General features: G+C 43.8%; 1 protein-coding gene across 7 annotated transcripts in view; it reads right to left on the reverse strand.

Annotated features, from left to right (window-relative positions):
* Positions 1–10,895: 10,895 nt before the first annotated feature.
* Nr6a1 (nuclear receptor subfamily 6 group A member 1) overlaps positions 10,896–21,319 on the reverse strand; it is a 188,652-nt gene continuing 178,228 nt past the window's right edge. For 6 of the 7 annotated variants that reach the window (XM_051185378.1, XM_051185375.1, XM_051185374.1 and 3 more), the window contains 3 exons: positions 15,375–15,496; positions 13,533–13,685; positions 10,896–11,841 (listed from right to left, as the gene is read on the reverse strand). In XM_051185378.1, the coding sequence (XP_051041335.1) occupies positions 11,753–11,841; positions 13,533–13,685; positions 15,375–15,496 (364 nt within the window). In that variant the 3' untranslated portion in view covers positions 10,896–11,752. Of the gene's footprint in view, positions 11,842–13,532; positions 13,686–15,136; positions 15,234–15,374; positions 15,497–21,319 lie in introns of those variants that run through there. The other variant, XM_051185376.1, reaches the window with a different exon arrangement.

The raw sequence follows: 21,319 nt of genomic DNA on the forward strand, positions 1-21,319 counted from the left end.
AACTGAGCCAATTAGATTTAAAATCTAGAGTGTCTTTTTTTCAAGTTACCATTTAGTTTTCTGTTGTTTTGGTTTGATTTGTCTCATTATGTAGCCCAGGCTGGTCTCAAACTTTCCAGAACTCCCTTGTGAATGCTGGGATTATAAGTGTGTGTCCCTGTACCCTGCTACAGTAGTGATTTTCCTGCCCATAAGAGCATCTGAATAAGTGCATTTTAATTATGTCTATACCATTTCATATAACTTCCCTCAAACACTCATGGCCTCAGTCATGACTTTTTAACCTAGAAAGTTATATTTTTCTTGTATAGAGCTAGAGCTTATCAGACTCATTTTGTTTTATTTTTATTATTTCATTTTATTATTTTTGTTTCATTTAAACTTTTTTTGATTTACTTAATTTTTGTTTGAGATAGGCTCTCTCTGTAGCTCAGGCCATTCTCTTTCCTGCATCAGCCCTGCGTGCTGTAATTACAGGTGTAAGCTGCCAAGCCTGACACTGCTTTTCTGACTTTCCTGCAAATGTTCTCATTGTGAATCCATACTGCTCATTCTCTGAGTTTAGTAAAGAAATGGGCTAGAAAATATCAGTTCATCAATGTGTTACAACAAAATCCTTGTTTTTGCGCCCCTTTTGATGAAAAACTTCAAGAAGTAGGTGTGTGTGTGTGTGTGTGTGTGAGAGAGAGAGAGAGAGAGAGAGAGAGAGAGAGAGAGATGCTTTGATTCAAACCCAGAGCTTCAGAAGTGCCAGGCCTGCCCTCTTTTTAAAAGTTTATTTTTATTTTTGTATATTTATTATTTTTGAGACAAGGTCTTATTGTGTAGCTCTGGCTGGCTGGAACCCTCCAAGTAGACCAGACTGGCCTAGAACACTCAAAGGTCCACCTGCTTTGAGTGCTGGGATTAAAGGCATGCATCGCCATGCTCAGGAGAGTCTGTCTTCTTAAACAGGGTAAATGGTGTCTTTCAGCACATGGTGCCTTGAAAATCACCAGCCAGCTTAGCTGTGGTGCCCTGGCAAGTCCTTGAGAGCTGAGGATTGCTGGCAAAGACTCTGGGTTCCATTCCAGGTCAGCCCCTCTCTGGCTGTGTGACCTGTTTATATCTCCTCTCTTGAGCCTCATGTATAAACATGTAACTTACCTAGTGTCCACTTAATCAGCCATGTGTGCCCAATAAGTGTCAGCAACACACACACACACACACACACACACACACACACACACACACACACACAAGACCTGCTGAAGGCCTGGCTACTCTATCTTTAGAGGCTCTTTCCTTGTTGGGTCTGACATTACAACATTGCTGTCAAAGTTGCTTGTTGTTTGCCCTTCTGTGTAGGATGACTCATCTCAGCTTGGGGGAACCCTCAATGGAAGAAGGCTTGATTTGTCTCTGAGTCTTCAACACTGTCAAAGCCTTGTTCTTGCAGAAGGCCTCCTCATGCATGTGTTGTCTCCTCTCTAGATATTAGCTGTTACTCACTCTTAAGCTGGGTGTTTCTCATCCCTAGTCAACCTTGGATATGATATACCCACTTTCTCAGGGCTGCCCCCTAGTCTGGCCCATTGACTCTAACTCACCACTAGACAGAGCGGGAAGGAGCTGGGTTTGTGAGCATAGGAATGGCACTATGTCCTTGTGAACGAACCATTATATACCTAGGCTTAGTCTCAAACCCTTGCTACCATTCTGGGAGTGAAGTAGAGAGTATCTTTATCTCACAACCAGTGAGCAACATTCATGGCTCAGCCAGGAGGCATACCTCCAAAGTTACTCAAGCAAAGACAGCTTAGCAGTGGGAAAACAGAAATATGAGGCATAGCCTACACTCCACTGGCTGTGCCCTGGGTAGCCTGTGTTCCTGTGTGAGCACAGCTTCAATGCTAGGGGTTCAGGCCAGGAGACCTATATTGCAAGGAAGCAGAACCACAGCCCTGATTCAGAGCTGCCTCCCCAATGCAAACAAAGCTTAGAGGTTCACTCCTGAGTAGGGACTTTCCCAAAGTGCTAGGCTTGTTTCCCAAATGTAGAAGAAAGGACAAAAGAAGCAGAGACCCAAACACTGGGGGGGGGTAGCTGTGATTGGGGGACAGTGGGGAGAAACAGCTAGAAAAGAAGCTGGGTGTGTGTGTGATGAGAGACCTACTGATGGCAAGGAAGATCCTCAGATGGTGGAAGGAAGGAATGAGAGGACTTGAAGAGGGTTAGAGCAAGAAATGTGTGAGGAGAGGGAGGAAGAAAGGAAGGGAAGGGAGAGAGATCTATGCAGAGAATGGACTAAAGGCCAAGGGGCCCAGGGGGATGGGGGCAGAAGAACTAGCTGTGGAGACCCCATTCTGGGCAGTGTAGGGGGCGGGCCCGCTGGCAGAAGCAGAGGCTGTTTCCGCTGCACCCCTTATCAGCCTTCTGCCAGATGTTCAGATCCGATGCCAATGTCAGAGAAGTCCATAGTGCTGGGTCAAGGCCATGGCCAGCAGGAGCCTCAGCTGCATCATGAGGAGGGGTGGGGGCTGGGGACCTTCTCTAGACCTGCTGGCTTTTTCTCCTCTTGTGGCTCACCAGGCTGGACCACCTGGTGAGAATGAGAAAAACCAGGTACTTCCAGGGGCCTAATTCTCAAGATGGAGAGCCAGGGAATTGTAGTGGTAGTGTCTGGAGACTTGCACACCTCCCTGCCACACACATATTTGAGGTAGAATGTGGACACATACACACAACTCCTGCTACCCCCCATCACATGGGGACAACTTGGGGTTCATTTCAGAACTGTCCACCTCAGTACCTCTCTGTGCTCCAACCTGCCAGCTCCAGCTCAGCATAATGCTTAGTCCCCACCCCTCCTTTCCATCCCCCAAATTTGAGCCAAGATTGCAGCCAGAACTGAAGTGCCTCTTGGTAGCTGGTGCTGTTCCCAACATATGCACTTAGAAGCTGCATGCCCTCCAAGGAAGGCAGGGTCCTTCATGAATGAATGAAGCCTGGTGGAGTCCCTCCAGGCATCAGGCATGAGCAGGTGCTGGCACTGGGTGTCTGGTGGTGCTGAACCTCCAGCCTTGGGCCTGGGCCTCTTTGCCATGCTCTGGGAGCGTGCAGCACAGCTGTAGCCCCTTCCTGGGGCAGCTTATCTCAGAGAGCACACGCTTGGCCCTCAAGAAGTGACCCAGCCTTGCTCCCCACATTCCTCTCCAGCTCTCCAGCCAGTGGGCCCCCCACAGCTCCTAGAGTAGGCCTAAGCTTGGGGGGTAGTCAGAGCTGCCACTCATCTGTACTCCTGCTCTCTTGGACCTAACCCCCTGCAGTTGTTTTTGGTATCTCTTGGCTTCTCTACTTGTCTCTGTCTTGATGGATCTGTTTATTCCTGTATCTTTCTCTTGGATTGTCCCAATTTGTTTCTTTCTGCTACTTTCAGTGTTCTAGTATGTTTCTTTGCTTTTTCTCCAGGGTCCTTGCTTGAATGAGACCAAATTTGGGGACACCTCTGCTCTTCTGACTCAGTGATTATCCTCAATGGGAAAGTACATGAAAAGTCAAGACCAAAGGAGACCAAAGGGGCAGGGAAAGGGGAAGCCTGTCCTGAAGCCATGGGGTGACTGGAGAAGGATATATTTAGGCCCTCTTTTGGCCACCTAGGAAGCCATCCCCAGTAGGGACACGAACCAGGATCTGATGGGCTCCCCCACGTAGTAGAGAAGGTTAGGGTGGGGGAAGGGTAGGAAACTGGGGCTGGAGGTCTTGGCCTGAGGACCTCCTTCCTGTTTGTAGGGAAGTGACTGCATCAGAAAGCTGTTGGGGGAGAGGAGGGAGGCCATGGTGACTTCCAGGAAGCTAGCCAAGAGTCTGAGGCCACCCTCCCTGTGCCCACATGGGGCCCTCCAGTCCTGGCTTAAAATAGTTCAACTCCTCCATTGATGTTGGATCTAGTCTGGACCTCAAAGGGCTGCAGCCATGATTTGTGTTGCTAATAGGATGTATCTACCCAGCTACCTAGCCCTAGCTGGACTGTGGCCTAAGGCTATCCTGGCCAAAGGGAGAAAAACACAAAGGGATCCCAAACCAGAAGCCTGAGATGCAAGTTTTAGCTCCTGTACTGTTCAGCTTTGAGACCTCTGTCTGGTGTCTGCCTGGCTTTCAGCCAAAATGAGATAGTGACATGGCCACCACGGAGTCTTTCTGGGCATAAAGTGGATGTTCAGAATTGGGCAGCTCCCGGTGGCTGTGTGCTTCCTTACTGCACTCCACTATACCTACATGCTCTTAGGACTGGGTGCAGAGCAGGGAAGGCTTGTGGAGAGGGAGCTTGCAAGGAGGGCAAGGATGGGGCTGTGGTCTCCATGGTGAGACTTGTTGCCAAGGGAACAAAGTCTCCAGGAGCCCTGGGTCTGACAGTTGGGCACTTTTGTCACAGGAGCTGACAGGCAGATTGTTACTGCACCCAAATTCCTGGTGGGCAGCCAGGCCAAGGCCAGGTGGAGCAGAGAGGAGGCTTCACCTCTACTGCTGAAGGGGGCTGCAGCATCAGCATACAGCCTCCTTGTATGGATGAACTTTAGTTAAGCCTTTAGAGTTAGCCACTGTTATTCCTAAACTCCTGAGCTACAGGTACCATCCTTTATTGATGGACAGGGCAAAGTGGGGACCACAGGGCTTATGTAGGGGATGAGCCGAGACCCCTTGTTGATGCTCTTCTGTCTCAACTCACAGTTGCCAAGGGAAGTAAACCCTGAAAAGGACTTCTTGCAGCCAGACCACCCTACCATGCCATCATTTCTAGATGTTTCTGGCTTCACTGATAGAACCTGAAGCATCCAGCTCCTACTGCTGGTTACAAAGAGACATCCTCATCTCCAGTTTGATAAGCTCAGTGGACACACTTCCAATAGGCACTCAGCACTCATTTTTATTCACTCCTGAGCACTGCCTAGGTAGGTCACCTATACAAACTACCCTCTCTGGGGTTCTTCAGCTGTCTTATTTGTAAAATGGGATTACCACAGCACATACCTTACTGGGTTACTCTGGGGAGTAAGTGATCTCATAGGTGTCACACTGTTCATTCTTCCTTCTTCCTAGACTGTCACCCTTTACACAGGAGGCTCATAGCTCACCATTACTTAAGAGGCCACTTAGATATTTGGAGAGCACTGTCCTACATTTTATCCCACGGAATACTGACCCAACAGAACTTTCATGGAAAAAAATAAATAATCTGATAGTCAGGTATTTCTGGTACAAACTGGTGGGGCTAAAAGTTAAGGCTTCCCACAGCCTTGGCTATGCAAAGGAAGCTTGGAAATCTGGGAGGAAAATAGAGTGTGGATTTTTTTCAGTTTCTGGCCACAGATTGTTTTCTTTTTCTTTTCTTTCTTTCTTCCTTTATTATTATTTTTTCTTCTTTTCTTTTTGACAGAGCCTTCTTGAGTGGCTATATTCACAAAAATCATAAGACTGCCTGTGGTACCCCAGGGACCCTGGGGATGTCACTGCTTTTTAGCCTGATTGGTCTGTATATAGTTTACAGCATTAATCTTTCATTGTTTGGTTTGTTTTTGAGTAGAGAAAGGTTCAACCAAAGGCTGTTTCGTTCCTAAGCTGTTACAAACTCCATTTGTGCTCAAAACTGCTGAAGGAGTAGGGAGGAAGCTGTTGTAACTTTGGTATCAGATAGATGTGGATTCAAAAGCTAATTTTGCTGCTTGTTCATGTGTCATCTTAGGCAAAACTTCCCTGAGCCTGTTTGCTTCAGAGAATAAGGGATGACAGGGCATGATGCAGGTGACTATAGGGTGCACCTGTCACTAGGCAGCCAGTGTACTCCCTTCTCCCTGCACCTATTTCTATCTGCTCCCTCTTGAAGACATCCTATTACCTCCTTCTTCTGTGGTCCCTTTGTTTCAAATCACTCAAGCCTCAAGGGCTCTTTGGTACCTTGTGCTGGGCATGGAGCATAGAAGGCAGCTGGGTGTCCCTGTTTCATGCAAAACAATTTAATAGACCGAGGAGACTCCTCTGGCCTTTATCTTGTCATTGAGGAGCCTCCTTCTGTCTTTACAGCATCACCCTGCCTGAGTGTATGAACAGAATCACAAGATGGGCTTTGGGACTGGTAGATCTGGGTTCAAGACACTCTCTGTGTTGCCTCTGGCTATGTCCCTTGACTTTTTGTCACTATTTGTTCATATCCTACATATGTTAACAAAGAAAGCCTTATGGGTTTTCTGGAGTCACCAACTAGGCAAGGCAAGCCACCATTATCCAGCACACTGCTGTCACTGATACAGCTGACACTCCACAGATGGACTTCTCCCCAACTCCCAACTCCTTCCAGTGGTGCTCCAGGGCCCAATGGCTTCCCCAAACTCAACTTCTTGCTAAGTTCTTTTGTTTCATGGGATCTTGGAACAAGCTGCAGTAGTGCATAGCTCTCTCCTTGGGGGACCTTCAGAACCAGTCTCATCATGGAAGTCCCTATTTTCTTTTCAAGTTTCTTACTACCTGTCCCCATCCCAAATCACAGCACTCTCCTCACAGTACTTCAAAGGTCTGTGCATCTCCCACCAGGCTGTCCCCTAATTGTGTAAGTCTTCCTACCATTCTCAGCCTTAGTTTTTTTCATACACAAAATGAGGCAATAATCCTTGAAGCTCACTGTGGTCTAGGTTTATGGAAAAGCAACACAGTGCCCAGCAGACAGCAGGCACTGAGATTCTGGAGCAGAACTTTTTCTGCCAGGCTCTCAGCAACAGAAATAGATGGTGCTAGTTATAAGCAGGACCTCCTCAGGACACATGGCCATGCCCTGGCCATCCCTCCCCCAAGCCATAGATAAGCTACACAGACAGATGGTATGTGCAGAGGATTCACATTTATTGGTTCAAATACAGTACCTAATGCTTGCTAAACATGCATTTCACACTAATTGGTCACATTTCCACAGGTAGTCAATTCACAGAACAGGGCCCACCCCTTGCCAGCAAGCAAGTGTGGGAGGTAGCAAAGGGCCTGAGTAGCCTGCAGAGCCCGGCAACTAACATTTGGTCATGCAGGGTTGATGGAGCCAGGCTGGCAGACAGCCCTTGGCCGGCCCTTTGGGAACAAGGGCTCAGAGACATCCTATTCATCCGATTCCTGCTTCAGACCGTGGGAGGACTGGGAGGTAGCCTAAGACAGGCTCATGAGCACTTGCCATCAAAGCTCCTGAAATCTAAGCTATGGAGCATAAGAAGGCCTCTTCCAGGGGTGGCTTGTTCGTAGCTGGGCAGGTGGAAAGAACTCCCCAGACACTGCCCAGACAGTACAATACAACCACAAGCCCCTATCACAGGCCTGGGATGTCAACACAGACAAAAATACTAACAGTCCAGGGTTTCGTTCCCGACAGAAACATGTAAACACACAGGAGCTATTCTTTTCCCACAGACTCCTCAGAGGGGAATCCTTTAGGATGTCACTTAAGACTCAAGAGGTAGTTTTTTTGTTTTTGTTTTTTCATGGAAATTAGAGTTAAAAACATTATCATCTATTATATTTCAGCGAAGAAAAAGGTCACCAAAGAGCAAGAGAAGCATTTGGCTAGCAGGGCTAGCTTCAGGATTTGGAAGACTAGCCTCCACCAGTAGCACATTTTTCTTGGGTTTGGAGCAGGCCCTGGCCTTTCCCAAAGCTTCCATTTAAGCCTACAACTGATAGCCAAGCAAGCTGGGGTCTACTTAGGACTACAAGCTGAGAAGAGGGCTTGTCCTGGGTAGAAGGGCCAGACTTCCTATGAGCACCATTGAGGCTCATGTGTAGGATGGTCAGAAGTCTTGAGGAAGCCCAGACCTAGCCCAAGAGGCAGCTTGCTTCTAGCTCAGTAGACTGGGGTTGCTTCCTCTGAGGAAGTGGTCAGGGTTTGACTTTCAAGTCCAGAAAAAATGTTACTTACAGCAGCCAAGAGCAGGCTTTCTGGGGATCCTGTAATTAAATACACATCCCTGAGCTGTGGCCCCAGAAGCGGCCCGCTTCAAGGCTGACCAGTTTCCAGCACCTGGTGGGATGATTGCCATTTTTCATCCTAAGACACAGATAAAACACTACTTCATGGACACCCTGGGCATGAGGAAAAGGGAGGGGGACCAGTGGCAGAGAGGCATGTGGATATTCCCATGGACCAAGGTGGGGGGATTCAGTTAGTGGGTTTTTCTTTCTTTCTAAAATTTTAAAAAGCAATAAAGAAAAAAAAAATCAAAGTTTAATAGAAGGGCTTGTCTGAATGGCTGAATTTCTTTAAAACTGCAATTAAAAAAAAAAAGAAAAGAAAAAGTAATAAGCAAAGACCACAAAGAATAGTGTTCCAAAGACAGAGACACAGAATGTCTGCTCACTTTCTGCTCTATGGGAAGGTAGGACCCTTTACTTTGGCTAACCTTGGACACAACTTAAAGACTGCCTGTGGTCTATCTGTCCCATTATTCAGGAAGTCAAGAACAAACAAGAGAGGTACAGGGCAGGAGGCTAGACAGCTGACTCAGACCATGGCAACACGTACTTCCCTGAACAAGTTGGGCAGTTGGTCAGAGACAGGCTGTTAAATGTGGAGTGGGCAACCTCTCTTTATATTCTCCTACCCCTCCTGGTTCTATCATCAGCCCATCAGGATAGGGTGGTTCATTCCTGGCCACTTCAGCTGTAGGTTGGCCCTGGGGACAGGGTGATCTAAGCCAGGTGGAGTGCTTTGAGATGAGTTGTAGGAAATTTCTCCAAACTAAGGGTGAGACCACTAAACCCTGCAAAGGACACTGAAGGTCTCCAAAGGGAACCAGAGAACGGGAATTACAAAGCTCCAAGACTCCAAACTTTTGTCTTGGGTCAAGCAAACACACAAGAAAAAAGGAAAAGGAAGGGGAAGCCTCTATGTTTTTGGCATAGTGCAAGAAGATGGATTCTTCTTTTCCACATGGCTTTTAGGACTACATTTTTCATGGTAGAAAAAAAAACCTCACTCAAAATGAGTACTTTTAGTGGCTAGTACCAGAGAGGAAAAAAGAGAGAAGAATGAGAGAATGCACAAATTTTTCCTTCTTCCACTAGCAAAAAAGGCAGCCTGTTAACCAAACATTATGGGGAAAAAAGGCAAAAACAAGCACACCAAACCTCCCCCTTCAACTTTTCTCTGTGTCCTTCAAACAAAAATCACAAATACATCTAGTGGCTGACCTAATGTCTCCACACTGCCAGCTACACTCCTACCTTCTCCTCATAATACCTGAGTTTGCAATGCAGTACATTCACTTTACCCTGTTTAAAAGAAGCCCATGTCAGAAAAAGACTGGGTGCAGAAGACATTAAAGGCGGTTCACAGGTCAGGCTCCAGCTCAGAACACACAGCCACTTGGCTCAGAGATTCTGCAGGGCTCTTGGCAATGAATGGGCTCTTTGTTCTGTGGAATCTGCTGCAAACATTTGTAAAAATGGATTTGTACAATGGCAACTTGCAGAACCTTTCCCTCACTCAACAGATTAACAATTTGCTCTGTTTAATACTACATTATTGGAGAGACATGTTCTTGCCTCATCAGAGCTTTGACAGTCAACATACCAGATAAAATGCTAATTTGAAAAGCAATTTCAAAAACAATTTGACAAATGGAGGTCTAAGCAAAGAAAGCTGCTGCACACAGGCACTGTCTCTAAGAGGTTGTCTCTTAGAGGAAAGCAGCCGAGACTCTGACTTAGAGCCAAAGAATGTGGTCTGGTTCTTTAAATACAAAAATTCAGGCAATCAAGATATTGTGAACTTAGAAACAAACAGACACATCAACACATACATATCTTCCCACCAACAAAAAATATTCTGTTCGGAGCTTTACTGAGGAACACATCTCTTTTTTTGTTTCTTTCTCAGAGAGGGTGGGGAATAAGACTGAGAAATAAAGCTCTGAACTTTGGACATCAAGGGACATTAGGTGTCACTTTGCTGGTACCTGTAACATTTTACTAGAGAGAAAAGCTCTAGTGAAGACTACCTAGGATGTACAGGAAGTGATAGCTTCCTGAGTAAGTGAACTAGGCTTCATGGGGGGGGGGGGAACAGTTCCTGACCAAATAGGCTCAAGAAGATACTGTGGGTGTGGTATGCCAGTCAAGGAATGTAGCCGGTGAAGCATCCATCTGGGGTACTGGCTGTAGTTAGGCATGGTGTGGCCAAAGGAAGTAAAAGCAGCTAAAACAACTCTACAAACTTGATGTAGTCCTGGTCAAAGTCTGGAGGGCAAGAACTCTTCCTAGAATTATGTGGGGCAGGCAGTAAACCACAATGGCTCCTGACTGGGTCTGCAGAGGCAGTAGGAAGCCCTTAGACACAAGTACCCCTTCCAGGTACTTCTGGCTCCATCCCTCTAGGCCTTGGCAGATCAGACCACTGATGATAGTTGAAGGAAGACCTGGACTTCTCTGGGTCTTGGCTTTCTGTTTAAGAATCTTAGTAAAATGATCTCATTTTAGAAATAATAGGAGAGTTTACAACAAAATTTAGGAGCCAAGTCTCTGGTTTTTTCTACTATTTAAAAATATTAAACAGGTAGTGGTGGCACACACCTTTAATCCCAGTACTTGGGAGGCAGAAACAGGAAGATCTCTGAGTTTGAGGACAGCCTGGGCTACAGAGTGAGTTCTAGGACAGCCAGGGCTACACAGAGAAACCCTGTTTCAAAAAAAAAAATAAACCAAAACCAAAACCAAAACCAAACCAAACCAACAACAAAATACAAAAACAAAACAAGTTTTGGATTTGGTTCTGAGGATAAGGTGGGGTGAAACACGGGCTTCCAAAGGAGTCTATTCTGTCAGCAGCCTGGTCTTTGTCCCTCTATCCTTTGAGGGAAACAAATGAAAGGAAAACAAATCAGAAATGGTATCAGAATTCAGAAAAGTGCATTTTCATGTCACATTTCTAGAGGACAGGGAGTCAAATTCATAGGAAAGAGGGATGGAATCTGAAGAAGGTTGTCCAGGAAAATGGGCAGCTGTGAGCACCAAGGAAGTTGGGAGGCAAGTCCTACATACTAGGACTCTGCTGGGATGAAAAACTGACAGCAGCATTCAAATGTGTGGGGTGGAAGGGGTGCAGCAGAGGGGAGGAACACAAATTTCTGGCCTTTGGGCTTGTGGGATGAGGTGATTGTTAATCTTCAAACATTGAAGATTAAAATAAAAATTGCCTCTCAAACTACCTGCCTCTTTGTACATCTCTCCCTATATCATTTTGATTATTTGGCATATTCTTTTACTTAGTAAGTCTGTGGCTATAACAAGGCAGTTTGTTCTCTATAAGACAAGTGTACATCTGCTGAGAAATTGTAGAAAAGGTAGAGATAGTCATATCCCTGTTTCCACTGAGGTAGTTGTCTTTGTCAATATTATGTAAATAGTCATCTAGTCCATCCTACCCTCTCCCTCAAAATACAAAAGAACTATCTCTAAACAATGACAACACGGTAACATTAAACATTTTCACATTCTGTAAACTGCAAGGAAATGCATCTGCTGCATTCACACAAAAGCATGTGCATCATGTTGAAGGCCATACATTCAACTCTGTCGTGAAATAAATATATAGAAAAATGAGGTTAAAAACAGACAAACAAATTCTTCTTGTGATTGAGGGAGCTGCCCCCAGTTTCCATCTTGGTCTCTCTGGCTCTTTTCTCTGGAGCCTATCCTGCTCACCCAAGGCACTACCAGCACCTGAGGCAGCGCAGTGGACAGGTCACTCTTTCACTGCACTTGTCTTGCAGGAATGCAGCACCACTTTAAAGAGGAGAGGCAGCTGCTCCAGGGGCACATTCACCATCTTTCCTAGATAAAAGGAAGAAAGAATATTAGTAGCAGCTACTAAGGAAGGAAAGCCTGTCTTGTCTTTTAGGATGTTCGGTCTCCTTGGTGTAGGACAAGTGCAAGACAAGTATCAGGAGTGCTACAAAGGTGACAAGAGTTAAATAACGTCAGGTGTATAGGCACACTTTTCCATCTACTACACTTACCAGCCAATTCAAACATTGTCTCAGTCAGACTCATAATATTTTTTTGTTTTGTTTTTTTTTCCAGACTCATAATATTTTTGTGATTGCTTATTACCCCATTTTACAACTGAGGACCTGACAAATGGAGAGGGAATCCTACTGAGCTCTTTGTGACTAAAATACTATAGAAAACTTGCTTACTACCAACTCTTTAGCATTCTATAAAATTCTGCCCTTCAAAACAGAATAACTGATTAATGAATGTACTAGAGAAGTTCTGGAGCTAAAAAGAGTTGGACAGGTTGTTTTTTTTTTTTTTTTCCCCTCCCACTGCTGAATGCTCAGAGCATTAAGCAAACAGATAACATAAGAAAAACATCTAAGGCTGTAGTTCCTTAGTACTTAGACAGTTCCTTAGAATCACCTGGAGGGCATTAAAAAATATTGATGCCTGGGCTTTTCCCCATACCAATGAAGTTGGAATGTCTGGAGATGCAAAAAACAAAACAAAGCTTTCCAGGTAACTGGAAACAGCTTTTCTAACATTGCTCTGTAGCTCAAGAAATAGAGAGAGAGAGAGAAAAAAAAAAAAAAAAAAAAAAACTCAGTCAGACTGACATGTTTGTTTGTAGGATATCTGTACACTGTATGAAGATACATTGTTGTGATTGGTTTAGTAAGGAGCTGAATGGCCAATAGCTAGGCAGGAGATATAGATATGCAGAGAAAGGAAGTAGGGGGAGATAATCGAGGTGCAGGGGAGATGCCAGTAAGGCATGGAACGAGTCAGATATACAGAATGAAAGAAAGGTAAAAGGCCATGAAGCAAAACACAGATTAATATAAATGGGTTAACTTAAGTTATAAGAGCTAGTGGGACAAACCTAAGCTGAGACTGAGCTTTTATAACTAATAAGTCTACATGTTGTTATTTAGAAAATAAAGTCTGATTACACTTTTTTCTTCAAAAATTGTATTACTGAATTTTACAGGAAAAAAAAGCAAAAAAAATCAAATCAAAACAAAACAAAACAAAAACTCCAAAATAGTCTAAACATCACCCCTGTTGGTGTTAAGACATTGGAAACTGGGATCCTCACTATCTAAAGTAACAACAACAAAGGTTATGTACTGAAACAGACCTACTAACTGTCAGGAGCTTAGCAGAAGGCTCAAGACACAGACAAAATTCCTTTGTAAACACAGGAGCTTAAAGTACCACTTTATATAGCACTGGAAAGAGTATGTGCAATTCTAGGAAACAAAGTTTTTAAAAACCGATTCATTATCTTAAAGTATACAGTTCAGGGCATGAAGTGGAGATTCTGAGCTTGCTTTCCTTATCCACAGAATACTAGTACCTCTTTTCTAAAAGGAAACACAAACTTCCTTCTAAAAGGAAACACAAACACCACCTGAAGCTGGTGGCGGGCCTAGAATGAGCATCCTGTGAACCTTGCTCATCTCAACCCCTTCACAAGCTTGGAGAAGAAAGGAAGGGTTGGAAGCCTGGGCCCAGAATATTACCTGCAATGTATCGGATCTCTGGCAAGCACATCATAAGGTCAGGAAAGCGGTTTGGCTGATGTGTGTATTTATATTCAGTGAAATCCTGACAAATGTACCAATACCGCTTATTTAACTGTTCCAGCTGTGAGGCACTGGTCAGACCCCTAGTATCTGTTAAAAAAAAAAAAAAAAAAAAAGAATCATATAGGAAACAGGATGGTAAACAGCAGTTTTTGATTTTTAATTGAGAAGTTATTAAACGTGGTCATAACAGAGATCTTTTCTCCTTCTGATGTGGAGAAACTAAGATCTGGACAAGGTAAAAGAAGATAGAAAAGAAGAGATAAAGGCAAATGACAGTCCTTTGCCTGAGCCCTAAGTGCTAAGCTGGGCATCTTAACATCACTATCAAGTCTTAATACATACCCATGGAGGCACAAAACAGGCACCAGTGAATGTGGAACAAGTAGCTAACAATACTTCATAGTGTTTTTGAAGTGGAGGTGATCAGAAACATTGGTGATATCTACAAATTCAGGAACCTGATGACATGTACCATCTCCAGTGTCTCTGTGTTCTTGCTATTCTATCTTGATTGTATGTTATGTATGACTCTACCTAAAGTACAGGAGATGAGGGGCTGGAGAAATAGCTCAGAGATTAAGAGCACTGGCTGTTCTTCCAGAGGTCGAGTTCAATTCCCAGCAACCACATGGTGGCTCACAACCATCTATAATGAGACCTGGTGCCCTCTTCTGGCCTGCAGGGATACAGAACATCGTATACATAATAAATTAATCCTTTAAAAAAAAAGTGCAGGAGATAAATATAGATATTGTATATACATCATACCCAACTATTGAGGTCCAGCACACATCTCTCCTCTTCTAAGAAGTTGCTACTCATCTTCCCCACATGCAGTATAATTCATGTGTTAAATGCTATCAGAGTGTACACTCTTCAAGGACCTGGGGAATTTTTTTTAACCTCTTCCCCCACAACCCTGCCAATGTCTTTCATATATGGTACAGGGCTTGGCTAGAGAAGGCATGTAGGTCGCCTGATAAATTCACGATGTTATACAGACAGGAGTAGGAGGTCTACTACAGTATTGGAGGATAGAGTGAGGAGTAGTGGCAAAAAAGAAAGCCTGATCAAGAGTCTCTGGACTGGAAAATTGAGCATAGTGAGACAGCACTTTCAAAGCTACAGGGAACAAAATCACTCAGGCCCAACCTGAGAATGGGGCATTCAAATGCTACTTTTGATAAAAACAAAACAACCAATTTTTCTTTATGGACCAATTACCAGCAACTACCATGTGCCCCTTGTTGGTGATATGCCTATAAACCAAATGGACTCTTCAAATAGGAGTCAAGGAGCATCAGTCACTGCCAGCCTATCAACCATGGCCTTATCTCCAACAGTTTCATCAGTCACCCTGCTCTTCTTCAGTTACTGGTAAGCTTGGTACATATTTTAAATGACGCATGTTCTGTCCTTGGTGTCTCTGTTTAAATGCATTAAAACTGACTAAACAAAGCGAATCCTCTTCCTTCCTCTGTGAGTTATAGAGATTGTGGCATTTAGATTTCAAGAGAAAAATCCAAAGCACTCCTTACACTGTAGAGGAGCAGGGTGATGACTCCTAGTCATTCCTCCCCTGTATAGGCCTTCCAAGACTGATGGTCACATGGTGTAACAGCTTCTGTGACAGTCCTGGAGATGGGAGGTAGGGTGGGGGAAATGGGAGTTGTGTGTGTATGACACAGAAGGGCAAATGCTTACTGACAAAAAAAAAAAAAAAAAAAAAAAAAAATCATAAAATAAACTGCTGCCCTCATCTCACCACCTACTCACCTTGATTCAGGAAGTTAATTGCTTTCATGCATGCATACTCCTCATTGCTGACCTTTAGTTGATGGAACTTGTGATATAGGTAGATGAGCCGTTCAATTACCTCCATTCCTTCATCACTAAATCTGGAGAACAGATACAGGTTTTTACCTGGGGTACTGATAGCAACAAAGGCCAGGAAGAGCAGACAGCAATTATCTATGATGGGAAAGAAACTTCACAAGGAAATCCATGCTCTGTTTGGCAGCCAGTTTAGATTATGCAAGTTGCTGTTTCTAAGTCAGACAAAGTCAAGTAAAACTAGGTTCAAATCCAACTGTACTACACCAGCTGTGAAAATCTAGGAAGGTTAATTGATCCCTGAAAGCTTTGAGATCCCCCTCTGCAAAATGTTTGCCTGCTTATGCTAAGAGCGAAAGGAGATCTGGGATAGAAACCAAGAAAAAAATGTGACAATATTAAGATACAGCTTTGGTAGAGATGCAGTATGCAGCATCAATGACAACTGCTATCATGAGAACCTCAGCCATTGTGTGGAAAATGCTTCCAGTTATATTTGTTTAGGGTCACTGTTTCTCGAAAGGCTAAGATTATAGGCAATAATTTTACTCGGATTCCTGACTTCAGTCCAAGGGAGAAGAAAATACTTGCTTAGTCTTTACACCACAAGAGCCTTTGTGCTGTTCATTCTCAACCCTATGAGCTAAGAGAAGCAATCACTATCAACACAAAATGAGAAACCCAAGTTGGTGGACTGGCCCACCAACACACAGCTAGATAGTGGTGGGATGAGAACCTGGTGCCTGGACTAGCTTCCTGAGGTTTTTCCAGTGTCTAAGGTGGTCTGCTTCTTGAACTTCAGACTTCTTGAACTATTTATAGGTAACTTCTTTTCACCTGATGAATTCTTACATAACCTTAGGTATATAGGTAATAAAATAGGTATTCAGGGGAATCTGCCTGTCTCTGTTCCCCTTCAGTGCTACAATTATGGTCATTCCCAGATTTTTACATGGGCACATGAACTTGGGGGTCCTCATACTTGCATAGCAAGTATTTACCACTAGTAAGCCACTCTCCAGTCCCAGTAAATATACTTTAACTCTTCAGCATGTAATTTTACTATTTACTAAAAATAAAATCAATTTTGTATACTAATGAGGTAGAAAATGAGAAGCCTGGGGACAGAGCATGTTTTAGGTAAAGAACCCCAACCATGCCACCAAAGCAAGGGAGAGCCTCAGTTTGCTGTGTGAGCTGCTGTGAACTGTAATGGCTAATTCAAGTTCCTCATTTTTCTAGCCCAATGGCTTTAATGACTCTATTAATACTTTCCCAGTCTGACTAATAGACAAATTCATATTGAGTTTGTTTAACACCCTTACCAACCATTCTACCCAAGTTGAGTGCTGGGAACTTTTAGTATTTTATGTATGTAGCCTTATCCTCCTAATTAAAAAAAAAATAATCAAAATCTCCTTTGTTTGTATGGGTGGCAAGGCTCAGTGTGGCCACTGACTGTGCTCCTGACATAAAAGGCTCTTTCACAGGTATTCTTACTCTCCTGACAACTTGTGAGATGAACTATATACCTTTCTCTGTATTAGGATGGAGGAAGAAAGAAGTGACTCTCTCAAAATTACACAGTAAGAAAGAGGCAGGGCTTTTGCATTCCCACCAAAGAGGCTTTCCCAGGGCTGTACTACTTACCCTAACCCTGTTAAGTTCTTAAATGCTACCTGGGAGAGGCTGCCACCTGCTATCATGTGAGACTTTAAGAGCTTTGGGTTCCCACAGCAGTTCACCCTGGGGTCTGACCCTAGGAGGTGCTAGGTACTTCTGTGTCACTTGCATGATGAGTCTTGGAGGTTAAGACCACTTCTCACAAAAGTACTTGTTGGCTACTTAAACCACTGAGAGAGATAATGTCTTCAATTCCCATGGAGGAGTAGGGTGGGGATAAGCTGAGGTGGGGCATAATGAAGAAGGCGGGGAAGATAGTGAGTACATCTGTCTGGTGGTCAAGCAATGCAGCAAGCACAAATACTGCTCTGTCCCTTAATCAGCAACTCCTTGCCCCAGAGCTCACTATAGCATGGCAGGACCTGCAGGTGTGTGGCTATCATCCATTCCTGGCTATCTTGACCTGGGGGGACACAAAGGAGCTCTCAAGTGCTTGGGCCTGTATATATGCCCAAGCACTGCCCTTTTTCTTGGGGACAGCATACCCCTTCTCCAAATATCTTATAAGAAGCAGCCATCATAGCCCCTTGGCAGTGGTTCCCATTCAGTCTCTACATCTTGGCTGCAAAGCTTTCCTCCACACCCACATCCCACCCTTTGACAAACAAAGCTGTTCTCTGTTCTACAGGCCTGCTTTCTCCTCCAGTCGATCCTCCTCCACATTTGTCCACTCCACAGTTCTGATGCCCCTGTATTCCCTGTCTACAAATTATCAGCATTCAAAGCCATAAAGTTGGACAAACATACCCATTCTTCTCTTAGGTTCCTATCACACAAGCACGGCTAGGACAAAGAAAACATTCCTGCCAGGATCCCCCAAACCATTGGACCATTCAGTCAGCAATTGAAGCTGACACCATTTAAGTTATAGGCTAGTAAGGAAGGAGCAGAGAGGAACAGCTCTCTTTCTCATACATCTAAATGTACCCTCAGCCATCAGGTATAGTCTTTATGGAACTGTCACCATCACATTCACACGTAAGTCAGATTATAGCTCCAGGATATATTCTAGAAAGTTATTCTTTTTTCTAAGAATGGGTAATGGTAGAGAGCTCTGGCTTTGCAGCACAACAGACCTGTGTAGGAATCTTAGGTCCATCTTTTTCTATATTTGTAGCCCTGCATTTTCATCTCTCTGAAACTCAAGGTCCTTATATGTAAGTCTCATAGGATGGCAGTAACGTAAATAAAACAATGATAAAAATTGGTGCAGCACATCCTGTTGACCGTTATATATTCACAGTGTTACTATCAGTCATTCTCCTGTAATAGGGAGCAAGAAGGCTGTTTCCTGAGCCTGAGAACTAGTCAAAAGTGCCCATTAAAGTCCACCTAACTCAAAGCATCTTTTCCAGGGAGTCAAAGGGCTGGGAGTAGGCCCCAGCTGGTGCTACAATCTGCTTTAAATCATGTTTGTCCACCTCTGTGTCTGATAACATTTTAACTAGGAGTAGGCACCATAAACTTGATTCAGTATTGAGAAGAGACAAGGAGCTGGTCGTGCATCATCCAGGAAGCCTTTTTCTGACAGCGGACACTCATACTCAGAAGCTGTGAAGAAGCAAAGGCTGCCTGGGGGAGTGGGAGTAGTACAGCAAAGTAAGGAAGAGCTATGGCCAATTAGAAGCTATACCCTAGGCTTCTAGCGGAGAGGGGATGCTTGGCAGTGATTAACCTAACTCCAGAGGCATAGCTTCCAGATCTTATGACCTATATGTGACTTAGATTTCACAGGCACCCAAGCCATATGCAAAGTATCTTATCTCCCATATGTTCTTCCTTGATGCTTTATCCTAACTAAAATAACCTGTGCCTACCTGTCCAGCAATTACCCATAACTTTCCTTACTCAGTAGCTCTGCTGACTCCATGTCCTTGACACTGCTAGCTTGGTGTTGCCCTCTCTTCTGTCATCTAGGCCTTCTTTTTCTTCCCACAGACACAGAGAGCCTCCTGCTCAATCATGCTCTAGTCTTGACTAGACCAAACAGCCACAGAACACTTTCTCAAATGTTACTCACCCAAGTAATTCCTGTGATGTCTCTTTTCTCTTTGTTTTCTTTCTCTCTTTTTTTTTTTTTTTAGGCAGGGTCTCACTGTTTATGCCAGGCTCTACAGGAACTTGCTATATAGACAAGGCTAGCCTAGAACTCAAGAGATTCCACCACCTCTGCCCAGTTCTGTGACTAAAGGTGTGCACCACCACACTTAGCTCTTCTAGGGTCTCTCTGTGTAGCTCTAAAATTTGCTCTGTAGACCAGGCTGACTTCTCCTGCCTTCATCTTGCTCTTTATACTGTACTAAGAAAATTCTCACTTCAAAATGTAGCTCAAATGTCTGTTCTTGTGGTAAGCCAAGTATGCAAGTACAGCCCTCATTTCTTAGTCTGGTTTGAATAGTCCTTACATCCTCAGTCTCCTTCAATCACCTTACATTGTAGATTGTGTCTGTTACTATAAAAATGAGAATTGGGACTCTCAAAGTCAGAAACCATGTCTAAACTGGGTTTAGTAGTACACAGCTATTACTGAAGCTGCTCAGAAGACTAAAGCAGAGGATTCTAAGTTTGAGGCTTTTCTGGGAAACTTGGTGAGAGCTTATCTCAAAATAAGTTAAAACTGGTTAGAGATGTTATCTTTTTTGTTGTTGTTTGTTTGTTTGTTGAGACAGGGTTTCATTGTGTAGCCCTGGTTGTCCTCAAACTCATAGTGATCCACTTCCCTCTGCTTCTTGAATGCTGGGATTAAAGGTGCGAGCCACTACCACCCTAGAGATGTTATCTTAATGGTAGAGTACTTACATAGCATGTGTAAGGCCTTGGGTTTAAATCTTTGGAACCAGAAAGGGAGGAAGGGAAGGAAAAAAGAATGAAAGACAGAAACCTTAGCTGCATGGTTTGTATTCCTAGAATCCTTGCCCCCAACAATTCCTAAAATACTCAAGTGCCCACAGAGGGCCCGGAAAAATCTTCCATACTGTAGGGACTGGAACATAGAGGCTTATTCCGCTGCTGCTACATGTAATCCACCCCAGGAACAGCTTGTAGTTCCTAGAAAAACAGGGAGGCTAGGCTCCCTGAGGCCAAGTCTACATACCAACAATATTACAGCAAGCTTACTTCCATCTAAACAGCCCTTCAATCCAAAATTATAAGCAGGAGACAGAAATTTGATGGAAACAATGAATTAGAGACTATAGTCAAGGGCTTAGGTCATTTATAAAATTAGACGGCTCTTTTTATAGGTAGTTGCACCCTGAATCCACTAAACAACAAAATGATAGAAAAGCAAAGGAGTGAGCCAATTCCCAGACTCCCACTTAGCTGTGCACAAGCTCCTGAAGGTCTTGAAGTTTTGCTCCTGCTTAAATGTTGGCCTTGTTTTTATGTAATGCACAGGATGGTGGGACTGATACACCTCAATCCTGTGAAGATAATTTTGGAGTTAGAACTATCTCCTCCATACCTCATTTATCTTTGTTATGGGTAACTTTAAATTGTATGACTTCTATTATTTAAATTGTCCAAAAAAAGTGGTTTATTGAAATATCTATTTAAATGTGAATTAAGCTATATAAGACATTTCATATTAATAAACCAGTAAAGTTATTGAAACAGATAATTGTCTTCATTTGGGAGTCAGAAATTAAGGGTCCCATTTTCCCTAGGTCTTCAAAGAGAGTGACTGAAACAGTATATGGGTAGGTTATGGAAGCATCAGAGAGAAAAAAAGGCTGTTCTAGAGGAGATTAGAGGATGCTAATTAGCCAGAAGGAAACCTATGGCAAAGAATAATCAGGAGACCTACTTGGCTCAGTCCTATGCTCTTAACATCTCACCCCACCTCAGGTACCACAAGGTGGAGCACAGGGGTGGGGATGGGAAGCTATGGGACAAGCTCAAGACTAGACTCTAGAATAAAATCCAAAGCCGTTAAGGGCCAGGCTCTCTGAACTTCAACTTTCTCATCAATAAACAAACTCAATGGTTCCTATGCTACTGTACTTTGTAAGAAAGAATCAGTAATGTAAAGCTGCCTATAAACAATAGCAAGGTGACTTCCAAGTCCAGAGTCCCTTCCCTTGGTGGTAGGTAGAGTTTAGATTTTTGTTTTTCCCAGGTATATTATATATAATGTAGACATAACATTATAGCAACAGCTTAGCACTCTGCCAATCTGACTGTGTGACACTTACTCATCATCCCTG

This window comes from Phodopus roborovskii, unplaced genomic scaffold (genome assembly GCF_943737965.1).
Source record: "Phodopus roborovskii unplaced genomic scaffold, PHOROB, whole genome shotgun sequence".
NCBI lineage: Eukaryota > Metazoa > Chordata > Mammalia > Rodentia > Cricetidae > Phodopus > Phodopus roborovskii.